The following is a 16,607-nucleotide window of genomic DNA, read 5'->3' on the forward strand; positions in this document are numbered from 1 at the left end:
CTTCCTTCCTTCCTTCCTTCTTTCCTTCATGTCTTCTTTTCACACCTTCCTTCCTCCCTTCTCTCTTTCCTTCCTTCCTTCCTTCCTGTCTTCTTTTCCTTCCTTCCTTCCTTCTTTCCTTCTCCTCACTCTGCTTCTCTCTGCCTTTTTGAGTGAATGCAAATATTTTAAAAGGTTTGCACATGCTCAGTCTGATCTCACGCTGTCTTCAATGGGCAACATAGCATCTCTCTGTTTCTAGGCGTGGCATTATGTCATAAATAAGTTATAGCCATAGACTGCACATCTTTTCAATCAGACTTCTAGGAGAGAGGGGGAGGAATAAACATAGAAGCATTCTGGGTAAATGTACAAAATGCAAAGTCAACCTGCAAAATAGATACTTCTAAAAATCATAAGGGGACAGGAGGATGTGTTAGGCAGTGTTTCCCATTAATTATACAGACTGTCTAATTTCTGTCACCACAGTTTCATAGTGAGCCAAACATGTCTGTAATGAAGCACAAACTTGTTTAGAGGACACATTTTTTTATGTTTTATAGATATAACTTCTTAATTTTGCTCTCAGATTTAAAAATGTGCTCCCACACCCTCTTGTTTTCATCCCTTCCTTCCTTCCATCTTTCCTTCCTTCATGTCTTGTTTTCATCCCTTCCTTCCTTCCATCTTTCCTTCCTTCATGTCTTCTTTTCTTTCCTTCCTTCCTTCCTCCTTACCTTACTTCCTTGGTGTCTCCTTTTCCTTCCTTCTTTCCTTCCTTCATGTCTTGTTTTTCTGACGATCACAAAGTTGTCCTGCAGTTATTTAAAAGTCATGTGACTAATCTCTTCTCGAGGAACTGCTGGGACGACACGTATCGTACATGTTATGTGTGCAGTTGTGTATGAGGCGGACTTGAAAGGCCGAAGCCTCATGATGTTCAGGATCATGACGCTATGATGTCATCTATCTAATTTCAGGACTCACATGTTGTTGTTTCATCTCTGCTGTTAAATTAGATTATAATGTTTGTTTCTGGTTTAACTGAAGCACAAACTACTGGTTGGGTAGCCAATACTCTTTCTTTCCTTCCTTCCTTCCTTCCTTCCTTCCTTCCTTCCTTCTCTCTTTTCTTCCTTCCTTCCTTCCTTCCTTCCTACCTTCTCTCTTTTCTTCCTTCCTTCCTTCTTTCCTTCATGTCTTCTTTTCATACCTTGCTGTCTTCTTTTCCTTCCTTCCTTCCTTCTGTCCTTCTTCTGTCTTTCCTCCCTTTCTTCCTTCTGTCCTTCCTTCCTTCTGTCCTTCTTTCCTTCTGTGCTTCCTCCCTTCCTTCCTTCTGTCATTCTTCTGTCTTTCCTCCCTTTCTTCCTTCCTTCCTTCTGTCGTTCTTCTGTCTTTCCTCCCTTTCTTCCTTCCTTCCTTCTGTCGTTCTTCTGTCTTTCCTCCCTTCCTTCCTTCTGTCCTTCCTTCCTTCTGTTCTTACTCCCGTCCTTCCTTCCTTCCTTCCTTCTGTCCTTACTCCCTTTCTTCCTTTATTCCTTCCTTCTGTCCTTACTCCCTTTCTTTCTTTCTTTCTTCCTTCCGTCCTTCCTTCTGTTCTTCATCTGTCCTTCCTTCCTTTCTTCCTTCCGTCCGTCCTTCCTTCCTATCTTCCTTCCGTCCGTCCTTCCTTCATATCTTCCTTCCTTCCTTCCTTCCTTCCTCCCTCCCTCTCTTCCTTCCTTCCTTTTTAGTAGCCATGTACATTTATAAATCTCCTCTTCTCTCCTCTCTTCTGTTCCCAGAACTCGAGCAGCGTGGCTTTGCTGCACAAACATCTGCAGCTCCTGCTGCCGCACGCCACCGACATCTTCTCCCGCTCGGCCACTTTGATTAAAGAGAGTTCCTGGAACGGCAGCATACGAGAGAAGCTGCAAGGTAAAGAGCAGTAATTCATCATTTAAGCAGCAGAATGAGCCTCCTGGCCTCTCAGTCTGTCTCTGAGCTGACCTTATTATCCTTCCTGCTTGTTCACATCATCAAACTCTTCACATCACTGCTTGTTTCTGTGGTGGTCTTTATTCATGTCTCACTTCATAGCTTTTATTTAGGAAGGAAGGGAGTAAGGGAGTAAGGAAGGAAGGAAGAAGAGTGAAGGGAGGAAGGAAGGAAGGAAGGAAGAAAGAAAGGGAGTAAGGGAGTAAGGAAGGAAGGAAGAAGAGTGAAGGAAGGAAGGAAGGAAGAAAGAAAGGGAGTAAGGGACTAAGGAAGGAAGGAAGAAGAGTGAAGGGAGGAAGGAAGGAAGGAAGAAGAGTGAAGGAAGGAAGGAAGAAAGAAAGGGAGTAAGGGAGGAAGGAAGGAAGGAAGAAGAGTGAAGGGAGGAAGGAAGAAAGGGAGCTGACCATATTATCCTTCCTGCTTGTTCACATCATCAAACTCTTACATCACTGCTTGTTTCTCTGTTGAGCTTTATTAATGTTTCACTTCATAGGTTTCATAGGAAGGAAGGAAGGAAGGAAGGAAGAAAGGGAGGAAGGAAGGAAGGAAGGAAGGGAGGAAGGAAGGAAGGAAGGAAGGAAGGAAGGAAGGAAGGAAGGAAGGAAGGAAGAAAGAAAGGGAGTAAGGACAGAAGGAAGGAAGGAATGAAGGAAGGAAGAAAGGGAGTAAGGACAGAAGGAAGGAATGAATGAAGGAAGGAAGAAAGGTAGTAAGGGCAGAAGGAAGGAAGGAAGGGAGTAAGGAAGGAAGGAAGGAAGGAAGGAAGGACAGAAGGAAGGAAAGAAGGAAGGAGGGAAGGAAGGGAGGGAGTAAGGACAGAAGGAAGGAAGGGAGTAAGGACAGAAGGAAGGAAGAAAGGGAGTTAGGACTGAAGGATGGAAGGAAGGAAGAAAGGGAATTAGGACTGAAGGAAGGAAGGAAGGAAGGAAGAAAGGGAATTAGGACTGAAGGAAGGAAGGAAGAAAGAAAGGGAGGAAAGACAGAAAACGTTCACATTTAATTCAAAATGATCTTAAAAAGGGTCTTCATAAATTCTTAAATGTAACTTGTTCAAACCTGCAGACCCCCTGATATAACTCTTTATTCTGTCCTCTCCAGATGTGATCTACGTGTCGGCGGCGGGCAGCATGCTGTGTCAGATCATCAACTCTCTGCTGCTACTTCCTGTTTCGGTGGCGAGGCCTCTGCTGAGTCACCTGCTGGACCTGCTGCCTCCTCTGGACCGCCTCAACAGACTGCTTCCTGCTGCGTCTCCTCTGGAGGACCAGGAGCTGCAGTGGCCTCTTCACGGTAAGGACAGAAGGAAGGAAGGAAGGAAGGAAAGAAGGAAGAAAGGGAGTAAGGAATGAAGGAAGGAAGGAAGGAAGAAAGGACAGAAGGAAGGAAGAAAGGGAGTAAGGACAGAAGGAAGGAAGAAAGGAAGAAAGGGAGTAAGGACAGAAGGAAGGAAGAAAGGAAGAAAGGGAGTAAGGACAGAAGGAAGGAAGGAAGGAAGAAAGGACAGAAGGAAGGTAGAAAGGGAGTAAGGACAGAAGGAAGGAAGGAAGGAAGGAAGGAAGAAAGGGAGTAAAGAAGGAAGGAAGGAAGAAAGAAAGGGAGTAAGGACAGAAGGAAGGAAGAAAGGAAGAAAGGAAGTAAGGACAGAAGGAAGGAAGAAAGGGAGTAAGGACAGAAGGAAGGAAGAAAGGGAGGAAGGAAGGAAGGAAGGAAGGAAGGAGTAAGGACAGAAGGAAGGAAGGAATGAAGGAAGGAAGAAAGGGAGTAAGGACAGAAGGAAGGAAGGAAGGAAGGAAGGAAGGAAGGAAGGACAGAATTGAGCATGAGACATACAAACCTTTACATCAGGGGTGTTAAACATCTGGATAACCTTTACAAAGTATGACAGTTGTAGAAATGTAACTCCAATTTTTCTGCTGCTTCCGACATTTTTACTTCCTGAACAGCTGTAAAAAAGTCCCAAATGTCTTTTATTTTGAAATTTGGTGACTTTTCCTCTATCTTTCCTGCCTTTCTTCCTTATGTCCTTCCTCCCTTACTTCCATCTGTCCTACCTTCCTTACTCCCTTCCTCCCTTCTTTCCTTTCTCCCTTTCTTCTATCTATCCTTCCTCTGTCTTTCCTCCTTCTGTTCTTCCTTCTGTCCTTACTCCCTTCCTTCCTTCCTTTCTTCTGTCCTTCTGTCTTTCCTTCTGTCCTTACTCCCTTTCTTCCTTCCTTCCTTCCTTCCTTCCTTCCTTATGTCCTTCCTCTGTCTTTCCTCCCTTTCTTCCTTCTGTCCTTCTTTATGTCCTTACCCCCCTCTTCCCTTCTGTCCTTTCTTCCGTCCTTCCTTCCTTCCTTCCTTCCTTATGTCCTTCCTCTGTCTTTCCTCCCTTTCTTCCTTCTGTCCTTCCTCTGTCCTTCCTCCCTTCTTTCCTTCTGTCCTTTCTCCCTTTCTTCTATCTGTCCTTCCTCTGTTTTTCCTCCCTTTCCTCCTTCTGTCCTTCTGTCCTTCCTTCCTCTCTTCCTTCCTTTCCTTCCTTCCTTCCTTTCACAATAAATATATGTTTTATTATAGTAAAGATTTATTTGTAGGTTGATATATAATGGTATTACTGGTCTGGCCCTATTTAGATCAAATAGAGCTTTCAACACCTCTTAATTCCTCAAATCCTCAAAAATCATCAGTATAATTAATTCTCTCTCTCCTTTCTTCCTTTCTTTTTCCTCCCAGGCACGTCTGACTTTGCGGAGCCAGCGTCGGGCATGTCTCTTCCCCAGCCGGCTCTGTCGTGGGTGTGGCTGGTGGACCTGGAGCGGACGGTGGCCCTGCTGGTGGGCCGCTGTCTGGGCGGGATGCTGCAGGGAGCCCCCACCTCGCTGGAGGAGCAGGACACCGCCTACTGGCTCAAAACGCCGCTGTTCAGCAACGGCCTGGAGATGGAGATCCCTCAGCTAGGTCTGCAGACATGAGATGATGATGATGTCATGTCTTCTTTTCCTTCCTTCCTTCTCTCTCTTCTTCCTTCCTTCCTTCCTTCCTTCCTTCCTTCCTTCCTTCCTTCCTTCCTTCCTTCATGTATGTCTTATTTTCATACCTTCCTTCCTTCCTTCATTCCTCCTTTCCTGTCTTCTCTTCCTTCCTTACATCCTCTCATCCCTCCTTCCTTCCTTCATGTATTGTCTCTTCCTTCCTTACATCCTCTCATCCCTCCTTCCTTCCTTCATGTATGTCTCTTCCTTCCTTACATCCTCTCATCCCCCTTCCTTCCTTCCATCCTTCCTTCCTTCATTCTTTCCTTCCTCCCTCCTGTCTTTTTTCCTTCCTTCCTTTCTTACTTCATGTCTTCTTTTCTTCCTTCCTTCCTCCCTTCTCTCTTTTCTTCCTTGTTTCCTTCATATCTTCTTTTCCTTCCTTCATTCCTCCTTTCCTGTCTTCTCTTCCTTCCTTACATCCTCTCATCCCCCTTCCTTCCTTCCATCCTTCCTTCCTTCATTCTTTCCTTCCTCCCTCCTGTCTTTTTTCCTTCCTTCCTTTCTTACTTCATGTCTTCTTTTCCTTCCTTCCTTCCTTCCTCCCTTCTCTCTTTTCTTCCTTCTTTCCTTCATATCTTCTTTTCCTTCCTTCATTCCTCCTTTCCTGTCTTCTCTTCCTTCCTTACATCCTCTCATCCCTCCTTCCTTCCCTCTTTTCAATGATCCGGCCCACATTACACCATACTGAGCTTTTAATAAAGATAACATTTTCCCCCTCTCTTGTTCTTAAAGTAATGACTGTCTCTCTCTCTCTCTCTCTCTCCCTCTCTCTCTCTCTCTCTCTCTCTCTCCCTCCTGTCGTTTAGACGCCTGCATCAGCTCGTTGTTGGAGGCGGCTCTGTCCGGTAACGAGGAGCAGAAGCCGTTTGACTGCACGTTGCACCCTGACCTGAGCGTGCTGGTGGCGTTAACTCTGGGCTCCTCTAAAGAACCAGCGAACAGCCTCTGGATCAACATGCAGGACTATGCCATCAGCAAAGGTCTGCCTCTGGACTGGAGCGGACCGGGTATAATAATGTGAACTCGATGGTTTGATTCCCTCAGAGAGAATCGTAGCTGACTGTGATGTGTGTGTGTGTGTTTTTGTTGCAGACTGGGACAACGCGTCGCTTAGCAACGAGTCTCTGTTGGATACGGTGTCCAGGTTTGTGCTGGCGGCTTTACTGAAGCACACGGGACTGCAGAACCAAGCGTGTGGAGAGGGAAGGTATGATCACTTCCTTCCTTCCTTCTGTCCTTACTCCATTCCTTCCTTTCTTCTGTTCTTCCTTCCTTCTGTCCTTACTCCCTTCCTTCTTTCCTTTCTTCCTTCCTTCCTTACTCCCTTTCTTCCTTCTGTCCTTACTCCCTTTCTTCCTTCCTTCCTTTCTTCTGTCCTTCCTTCCTTCCTTCCTTCTGTCCTTACTCCCTTCTGTCCTTCCTTCCTTCCTTCCTTCCTTCCTTCTGTCCTTACTCCCTTTCTTCCTTCTGTCCTCCCTTCTGTCCTTACTCCCTTCCTTCTTTCCTTCCGTCCTTCCTTCTGTCCTTACTCCCTTTCTTCCTTCCCTTCTTCCTTCTGTCCTCCCTTCTGTCCTTACTCTCTTCCTTCCTTCCTTCCGTCCTTCCTTCTGTCCTCACTCCCTTTATTCCTTCCTTCCTTCCTTTCTTCCTTCTGTCCTTCCTTCTGTCCTTATTCCCTTCCTTCCTTCCTTCTGTCCTTACTCCATTTCTTCCTTCCTTCCTTCTATCCTTACTCCCTTTCTTCCTTCTTTTCTTCCTTCTGTCCTTACTCCCTTCCTTCCTTCCTTCTGTCCTTATTCCATTTCTTCCTTCCTTCCTTCCTTACTTCTGTCCTTACTCCATTTCTTCCTTCCTTCCTCCCCTTCCTTCCTTCCTTCTGTCTTTACTTCCTGTCTTTACTCCCTTTCTTCCTTTCTTTCTCCCTTCCTTCCTTCCTTCTGTCTTTACTTCCTGTCTTTACTCCCTTTCTTGCTTTCTTTCTTCCTTCCTTTCTTCTTTCTGTCCTTACTCCCTTCATCCTTCCTTCTGTCCTTCATTTGTCCTTCCTTTTATTAAACTTTATCTTCTATTTTACTTTTCTTGTGTCGTTTTTATACAGTTTCCAGTTTCTAAATTTCACATCACATGTACATTGTTTTTAACTTCCTCATCAGGTATCAGCCCTCTAAGACGCTGGCTGAAGTCTATCGCAGTGTTTATAAGGTTCGAAACCGCCTGCTGGCCTGTAAGAACATGGATTTCATTCAGACTCGATCCTCTTCACGTGAGAGGAGGGTGAGTAAACGACACGCATTCAGTCATCGGTGTGTTTCCATTTGTTGTCCTCGAGTCAAGGAAGGAAGGGAGGAAGAAGGAAGGGAGGAAATTAGGGAGAACGACGGAAGGAAAGGAGGAAGGAAGGAAGGGAGGGAGGGAGGGGAGGGAGGAAGGAAGGGAGGAAGAAGGAAGGAAGGAAGGAAAGGAGGAAAGGAGGAAGGGAGGAAGGAAGGGAGGGAGAGAGGGAGGAAGAAGGAAGAACAGAAGGGAGGGAGGAAGGATGGAAAGGAGGAAGGGAGGAAGGAAGGGAGGGAGAGAGGGAGGAAGAAGGAAGAACAGAAGGGAGGGAGGAAGGATGGAAAGGAAGAAGGAAGGAAAGAAGGGAGGGAGGAAGGATGGAAAGGAGGAAGGAAGGAAGGAAGGATGGAAAGGAGGAAGGAAGGAAAGAAGGGAGGAAGAGGAGGAAGGGAGAGGGGAGGAAAGGAGGAAGGAAAAGAGGAAGAAGGAAGAAAGAAGGGGGAAAAGGAAGGAAAGGAGGGAAGGGAGGAAGGATGGAAAGGAGGAAGGAAGGGAGGAAGAAGGAAGAAAAGGAGACAGGGAGGGAGGGAGGAAGGAAGGAAGGAAGGAAGGAAGAAAATTGGTCAAATTTGAACAGTATTTAAAGAGTTAAAGAGCTCTGAAGCTGGTTTTGTAACATTTCTGATCTTCCCTCTCTCATCAGATACTTCCTGTGTGTCCTTCAGTGCTTTGACTCACTCATGATGATGGATGATGTTCCTTTTTGCTTTTCCACACACTCAGATCTCAGACAATCAGGACTCTCTGGACATGGACCCTCAGGAACACTCGTTCACCCGCACCATCGACGAGGAGGCGGAGCTGGAGGAGAGAGCCGACCGCGAGAGAGAGGAAGGCCACCAGGAGCAAGACGATGACGAGGAGGACAGAGAGCATGAAGTGATGACGGCTGGAAGTAAGTACAACCTCCTTCCTCCTCCTCCTCCTCCTCCTCCTCCTTCTCCTCCGCCGGAGTGATGCGTCTGTTTGCTTTCAGTGTGCCAAACATTAGAAGTAATACTGAAGAAATGTGTGAATGAATGTTTGTTTTTTTTAATCCTGCCTGCGTTCATTCATGCACATTTCTTTACTTTAGTTAGCCAAGTTAGCCACCGAGCTAGCAGCCGAGTCAGCAGCCGAGTTAGCCGCCCAGCTAGCCGCCAAGTTAGCAGCCAAACTAGCAGCCGAGTTAGCAGCCGAGTTAGCCGCCAAGTTAGCAGCCAAGTTAGCAGCCAAACTAGCCGCCGAGTTAGCAGCCAAGATAGCAGCCGAGTTAGCTGCCGAGTTAGCCACCAAGATAGCAGCCGAGTTAGCTGCCGAGCTAGTAGCTAAGTTAGCAGCTTAGCTAGCAGCAGAAAGCTCTCAGACGTTGCGTCCATATTTCTGGTAGAGGTGGTGACTTTGATTGACAGGTGACACTTGGTAGGGGGCGGGGCTTCAGTGGCTGATTTTTACACAACTTTGAAGCCTAATTTCATATATTTGGCGATTTTTTTTTAATCATTCAAATTTGGCAGGGTGGTTAACAACACACTTTTCTGTGGTATGTCAAACTCAGAACACATATTTATTCTAACTTTACACAGACTTTAAAGGTGCATTATGTGGGCTTTTGCTTAACCTCTAACTCGGCATCTTTTGTTTGTGTGTGTGTGTGTTTTATTTATTTATGCTTTGTGTGTGTGTGTGTGTGTGTGTGTGTGTGTTTGTGTGCACGCTGCACCACACAGAAATCTTTCAATGTTTCCTCTCAGCGCGGGGAAGTGGCTCGCAGTCGGGACAGAGAGCGAGCCAGCAGCAGCACCGGCCTCGGCTTCCAGCTCTGCTTCCAGGAGCGGCGGTGGCGGAGGAGGAGGAGGAGGAGGAGGAGGAGGAGGAGGAGGAGGAGGAGGTAGTGGAGGAGGAGGAGGAGGAGGAGGAGAAGAGGATGCTACTCTGTCTCAGGAAGGGAGGAGAGGCAGTACGGGTCTCCCTGAAGGCCAGGATCTGTACACAGCGGCCTGTAACTCAGTGATCCACCGCTGTGCCCTGCTGGTGCTCGGAGTGAGTCCGGTTCTGGGCGAGCTGAGCAAGCAGAACCAGGAGGAAGGACAGACGCAGTCGGCCACGGGAACGCAGGAGTGTCTGAGCTTCATGACGAGGTCAGAGCAACGGAAACAAGGGAGGGAGGGAGGGAGGGAGGGAGGAGGGGAGGAGGGGAGGAGGGGATTAATCAAAACTCATAAACCATAAACTATACCTGTTAATGTTTGGATTGACAGGTGGAGAGTCAGTTTCCTCTTCACTGTTGAGGAAGTGTATCTGTAAAAATCACTCACATACACAGATGAAAATTGCAACCAAAGTCCGACTGATATTGGATTTTTGGAGCCGATATTAGGAAGTTAACCTTTGTGTCGTCTTTCCAGGTCAAATTGACCCCATCTCTTTTGACTGTTCGTTCTTTCCTTCCTTCCGTCCTTCCTTCCTTCCTCCCTTCCTTCTCTCCTTCCTCTTTTCCTCCTTCCTCCTGTCCTTCCTCCTGTCCTTCCTCCTGTCCTTCCTTCTGTCCTTCCTTGACAACAGGAGGGTTAAAAAAAAAAAAAGTTCCAATATCAATAAATCGGCCAATATTATTATTATTATTATTAAGCACTTGTGACAAAAAGAGTAGCCATGATATTTTACAGTTTAACTATAAACGTTATTGTATAAAATTAGATCAAACTATTCATGTCAATATTGGTATTGTATTGACATGTGTCAATTTGATGAGTTTGTTGAGTCCACAAAATAAGAATGTGTGCAAGTTATTCATACGTTTATTTTCACATTTTAACCCTTTAAATTTAAACTAAACCTCATGGAGACAAAAAAACATTGATCCTCATGTAGGATAACAGAAACACTGATACACCGATATCAGCTAATATATATATTTGCCTGCCTCTAGTTGCCACAGTGTTAGTTTGTTAGTTAGTTTGTGTCCTCGCCAGTCGTGAAGTGAGTGAAGAGAATCCAGTTTTATTTCTACGTGAGGAGAAATCCCTCCTCCGTGTCTTTGCTCTCTGAAGTTCAGCCAAAGATAACGACGTGAAGCTTTCTGGCATTCTTGAGTGAAGCGAATCGAATGGACTCCTTCCAAAAGATACTCAGCCTCTTCCAGTTAAATGTTCCTCTTTGTGTTAGAAAGGAAAACACAGTCCCAGTCCCTCCTTTCATCTTTCCTTTCCTTCCTTCCTCCCTTCCTTTAAAACACAGTCCCAGTCCCTCCTTTCATCTTTCCTTTCCTTCCTTCCTCCCTTCCTTTCATCCTTCCTTTCCTTCCTTCCTTTCCTTCCTTCCTTCTTTTCCTTCTTTTCCTTCCTTCCTTCCTCCCTCCCTTCCTTCTTCCTTCCTTCCTTTCCTTCTTTTCTTTCCTTACTCCCTCCCTTCCTTCCTTCCTTCCATCTTCCTTCCTTCTCCTCCCTTCCTTCTTCTCCTTCCTTCCTTCCTTCCTTCCTTCCTTCCTCTCTCCTTTCTTCTTCCTCCCTTCCATCCTCTCTCTCCTTTCCTTCCTCTCCTCCCTTCCTTCCTTTCTTCCTCCCCTCCTCCTTCTCCTCCCTTCCTCCTCTTCCTTCCTTCCTTTCCTCCCTTTCTTCCTCCTTTCCATGCTTCCTTTCCTTCCTTCTTCCTCCCTTTCCTTCCTTCCTCCCTTCTTTCTTTCCTCTGTCCTTCCTTCCTCCCTCCTTCCTTCCTTCTTCCTTCTTCCTCCTTTCCTTCCTTCCTTCTTCCTTCCTTTCATCCTTCCATCCATCCTTCCTTCCTTTCCTTCCTTCTTCCTCCTTTTCATCCTTCCTTCCTTCCTTCCTTCCTCCCTTCCTTCTTCCTCCCTTCCTTCCTCCTCCCTTCCTTCTTCCTCCCTTCATTCCTTCCCTCCTTCCAACCTTCCTTTCCTCCCTTCCTTCTTTCCTCTGTCCTTCCTTTCTTCCGTCTTCCTTCCCTTCCTTCCATCTTTCCTCCCTCCTTTCCTTCCTTCTTCCTCCCTTCCTTCCTTCCTTCCTCCCCTCCTTCCTTCTTCCTCCCTTCCATCCTTCCTTCCTCCCTCCTTTCCTTCCTTCTTCCTCCCTTCCTCCCTTCGTCCTATCCTTCCTTCTTCCTCCCTTTCTTCCTCCTTTCCATGCTTCCTTTCCTTCCTTCCTTCCTCCCTTCCTTCTTCCCTCTGTCCTTCCTTCTTCCTTCCTTCCTTCCTTCCTCCCTTCCATCCTTCCTCCCTTTCATCCTTCCATCCATCCTTCCTTTCCTTCCTCACTTCCTCTGTCCTAATAATAATAGAACCAGTAAATGAACTCACATATAATCCCACATCTTAGCGTCCCGGTGCTGAACTCTCACCTCCAGCCTGAAGGAGAAGGTGTAAAGCTCTTACATAACATTGAGTTCCTTTTATATAATAAATCATTCTCGACATTCTTCACCTACTTTCTTCTTTCTTCCTTCCTCCCTTCCTTCCTTCCTTCCTTCCTTCCTTCCTTCCTTCCTCCCTTCCTCCCTTCCTTCTTTCCTCTGTCCCTCCTTTCTTCCTTCCTCCTTTCCTTCCTTCTTCCTCCCTTCCTTCCTTCGTTCCTTCCTTCCTTCCTTCCTCCCTTCTTCCTCCCTTCCTTCCTTCCTTCCCTCCTTCCATCCTTCCTTTCCTTCCTCCCTTCCTCCCTTCCTTCTTTCCTCTGTCCCTCCTTTATTCTTTCCTTCCACCCTTCCTTCCCTTCTCCCTTCCTTTCCTTCCTTCCTTCCTCCCTTCCTTCCTTCCCTCCTTCCATCCTTCCTTTCCTTCCTCCCTTCCTCCCTTCCTTCTTTCCTCTGTCCCTCCTTTCTTCTTTCCTTCCACCCTTCCTTCCCTTCTTCCTTCCTTCCCTTCTCCCTTCCTTTCCTTCCTTCCTTCCTCCCTTCTTCCTCCCTTCCTTCCCTCCTTCCATCCTTCCTTTCCTTCCTCCCTTCCTCCCTTCCTTCTTTCCTCTGTCCCTCCTTTCTTCCTTCCTCCTTTCCTTCCTTCTTTCTTCCTCCCTTCCTTCCTTCTTTCCTTATTTCCTTCCATCCCTCCTTCCGTCCTTCCTTTCCTTCCTTCCTCCCTTCCTTCCTTCCTCCCTTCTTCCTCCCTTCCTTCCCTCCTTCCTTTCCTTCCTCCCTTCCTCCCTTCCTTCTTTCCTCTGTCCCTCCTTTCTTCCTTCCTCCTTTCCTTCCTTCCCTTCCTTCCTCCCTTCCTTCTTCCTCCCTTCCTTCCCTCCTTCCATCCTTCCTTTCCTTCCTCCCTTCCTCCCTTCCTTCTTTCCTCTGTCCCTCCTTTCTTCCTTCCTCCTTTCCTTCCTTCCTTCTTCCTCCCTTCCTTCCTTCTTTCCTTATTTCCTTCCTTCCTTCTTTCCTCTGTCCTTCCTTCCTCCTTCCTTCCTTCCCTTCTTCCTTCCTTCCTTCTTTCCCTCCTTCCATCCTTCCTTCCTTCCTTCCTTCGTCCTTTCCTTCCCTCCTTCCATCCCTCCTTCCATCCTTCCATCCTTCCTCCTTTCCTTCCTTCTTCCTCCCTTTCATCCTTCCATCCATCCTTCCTTTCCTTCCTCACTTCCTCTGTCCTAATAATAATAAAACCAGTAAATGAACTCACATATAATCCCACGGCTTAGCGTCCCGGTCCTGAACTCTCACCTCCAGCCTGAAGCAGAAGGTGTGAAGCTCTTACATAACAGCTTTTCCTTTTATTTAATAAATCATTCTTGACATTCTTCACCTACTTTCTACTTTCTTGTTTCAACACGTTTGATCTGAGTGTCGACCCACATTTACGCTCCACATATCACCTGGAGCACAGAGAACAAACCAGTCACTGTACTTCACTGTGCTAGAAGGCGAGGCAGCTTTAGTTATATACTGGAGAGGAGTGGCGAGCGGTGACCTTTTACTGTGGTCATGCTGAAGTGCCAATACCATGCGCTCCTGTAAGGGGGGTATTTATTTATTAATAAAAAATATAATATGGTTTTTAACTACTATATCAACTCGATTTTGACACTCTCACACTCACACTTGCCCCATGTTACCAACAACAATGTGTTGGAATTTACACTGTATGTAGGCTTAATGAAAGCAGAAATATTCAGCACTGACATGACGCTTGACAGCCGGTAACTTGACAGCAGCATACATGTCGTCATACATGTCGGACCCCGAGCATAGCTGCCCGCTCGGTTTGCCGGTACCGGTAACTCAGACAAAGTTACCGATGTGCAAGAAAAATGTGCAAGAGGTAAGAGTGCCAACAATTTTTGTTTAATTTGTTGAAAAATTAAGATGTTGTAAACAGAAAATTAGGTCCTCCCTCGGTGGGGATCGTCTAAATACACGTAATCTCAAAAGCAACTGTACTACTCGGTGTCACAGTGCGCATGCGCGAAACAAGCTGTCAGCTTTCCAGATTTTTGTAAGCAAAACGGGACAGATTAGGCACGGATTTAAAACCAAAATAGTAGAACTAAGGTATTGTATAATTGAACACACTGCCAGATTAATATTTTCAATTATTTTTATTGAAGGGCATGCACTGCATTTATAGCTAAATAAATAAATAAATAAAACCCAAACATTAAATCATACAATTAATCCCCCCACCCACTAATAATAATACAAATTAAAATAAAAAAATAAAAACAAAGTACAGAAAAATAGAAAGAGAGAGAACTACAATACTAGAATACCTGGAAAGTAGTGAATGCAAACAGTTTAGAAGGATTATTCATTGTCTCTTTGAAATAAACTGAATAAAATAAAGATATGTAACTCGGTTTTATGTGTAAGCTGCAACGTTAACAGGTGATTTTGTGTTGTTTGTGTGTGTGTGTGTGTGTGTGTGTGTGTGTGTGTGTGTGTGTGTGTGTGTAGGAGTGAGAGTCTGAGTGCAGAGAGCCGCTCGGTGCAGAGCAGTCCGAGCTACCGGTTGATGAAGTCCAGGAGCGAGTCTGATCTCTCCCAACCTGAGTCTGATGAAGAGGGTTACACTCTGGTAAAACACACATACACAACTACACACATATACACACATGCATGCACACAAACACTAACACACACACACATGCATACACATACATACAAACACTAACACACACATGCATACACACCTACACACACACACACACACATCTATACACACACACACACACACACACACACACCACACACAAAGACACACACGTATACACATGTATACACACACACATACACACCTATACATACACACAAACAGACACACACACCTATACAAACACACACACACACACACCTATACCTACAAATACACACACACACACACACACACACACACACACACACACACACACACACCTATACCTACAAATACACACACACACACACACACACACACACCTATACCTACAAATACACACACCCACACACACACACACCTTCACACACACACCTACAAACACACACACACACACACACACACACCTTCACACACACACCTACAAACACACACACACACACACACACACACACACACACCTATACGTACAAACACCCACACACACACCACACAAACACACACCCCCACACACACACACACCTATACCTACAAACACCCACACACACACACACACACACACACACACACACACACACACACACCCCTACACACACCCCCACACACACACACACACACACACACACACACACACACCTACTAATCTTTGCTCCTCTCTGTTTCCTCTCAGAGCGGACGCAGGAACGTGGACCTGGACTTGGCCTTCTCTCACAAAAAACGAGGTAAAGCTCCGTCGCAGTAACGAACCAGTACTGGTGATGATGATGATGATGATGATGATGATGATGATGATGATGAAGGTGTTTAGTTTATATCATCATCTTTCATACGTTGCTCTTGTCTCTCCTGTCTCTCTGATCCCGGTGTGGATAGTGTATTTGCTTCTTTTGGGGCAGTTGAGCCCCAAACACAAGAGGAGCTCCAAGCAAGTACACGATGGCATGTTTCTTCCTCTTGTTAGCTCATAACCTCCATGACTGCGATGCTCCTCCTCCTCCTCCTCCTCCTCCTCCCATTCATCATCTCCACATGATGAGGGCCGTAATGCTTAGAAAAGAAGAGCAGGGAGACTTTGAATTTAAATAGAAGAAGAAGAAATGTTCAAAAAAAAAAAAAAAAAAAGTTCATTCTTCTTCCTGGAATGATTCATACACACATACACATATACACGCGCACACACACACACACACACGCATACACACACACACACACATACATACACACATATATACACACACACCTACACACACACTCACTCATTCATACACTCACACACACACACACATACATATATACACATACATACACACACACACATGTATACATATATACACTCACTCACTCACATATACACACACCTACACACATACACACACACCTACGCATAAACACCCCCCCCACACACACACACACACTCTCTCACATAAACACACACACCTACACACACACACATACACATACACACACACACACGTTCTTTCTTCTGCCTGGAATAATTCGTCTCATTCCTCGTGAAGAATGTGATGAACAGGTTTCAGATCAGTTGTGCTTTTTTAGAGAAATCATCAGAAACTATAAAACTTATAAAACTAAAGTTCTGGTTACCATTTCACTTTATCAGCTGCAGCATTTCCTCCTCAGTGGATATTAGGGCTGTCACTTTTTACCAAATATTACTATAAAAACCATTAAAGACTGGTTTATCTGAATGCAGCAGTAGTTATTCATTAACACAATTATAACACACATATTACACCTGAGACACTCTGTGAATGTCCAGAAACTATTGAGCTTTTATTTTGGCGTTTGGCCCATTTGTGTGATTTGTGGCAAAACTTTTGTGCTTTTATTGTTGAAATATCAATGAAAAGTTTTATTTTATTTTGGAAGAATCTACAAAATAACACACAGAAAAACTCTAATTTGTTATGAGAGTTTGATAAATCGTATAATTATTATTATAGTGGACAAATTTCATTCTCTCTCTAGGGTGGATTATTTTTTTTAGATATTAAAAAATATCTAAAAGTAAAACTACATTTGTTAAATTATAAAGCCATAATAATGTACGATGTTGTACTTTGTGAACCAAAACTAAAGATAAAAAAAGGTAAAAATAATGAAGTTTTATGGCGCCCTCTGCTGGAAAACTACTTCAAATGATCCGATGCTTCACTATCATTATAATAGTAATATTAATAATAATAATAATAATAATAATGATGATAGCTGGAAAACTACCTCAAATGATCCTACACTACAAT

The 16,607-nt window shown here is 45.1% G+C and overlaps 1 protein-coding gene across 1 annotated transcript in view; it reads left to right on the forward strand.

The window, feature by feature from the left end:
- Positions 1 to 16,607, forward strand: part of LOC128365837 (probable E3 ubiquitin-protein ligase HERC1) — a gene marked incomplete at its 5' end in the record, with an annotated part of 63,350 nt that overhangs the window by 13,952 nt on the left and 32,791 nt on the right. The window contains 13 exon segments of the mRNA XM_053326482.1: positions 1,764 to 1,896; positions 3,055 to 3,246; positions 4,669 to 4,893; positions 5,777 to 5,950; positions 6,063 to 6,177; positions 7,124 to 7,244; positions 8,028 to 8,199; positions 9,014 to 9,042; positions 9,044 to 9,097; positions 9,099 to 9,123; positions 9,193 to 9,424; positions 14,166 to 14,286; positions 15,014 to 15,065. Of these exon segments, the coding sequence (XP_053182457.1) occupies positions 1,764 to 1,896; positions 3,055 to 3,246; positions 4,669 to 4,893; positions 5,777 to 5,950; positions 6,063 to 6,177; positions 7,124 to 7,244; positions 8,028 to 8,199; positions 9,014 to 9,042; positions 9,044 to 9,097; positions 9,099 to 9,123; positions 9,193 to 9,424; positions 14,166 to 14,286; positions 15,014 to 15,065 (1,645 nt within the window).

Source organism: Scomber japonicus, chromosome 1, assembly GCF_027409825.1.
Source record: "Scomber japonicus isolate fScoJap1 chromosome 1, fScoJap1.pri, whole genome shotgun sequence".
Classification (NCBI taxonomy): domain Eukaryota; kingdom Metazoa; phylum Chordata; class Actinopteri; order Scombriformes; family Scombridae; genus Scomber; species Scomber japonicus.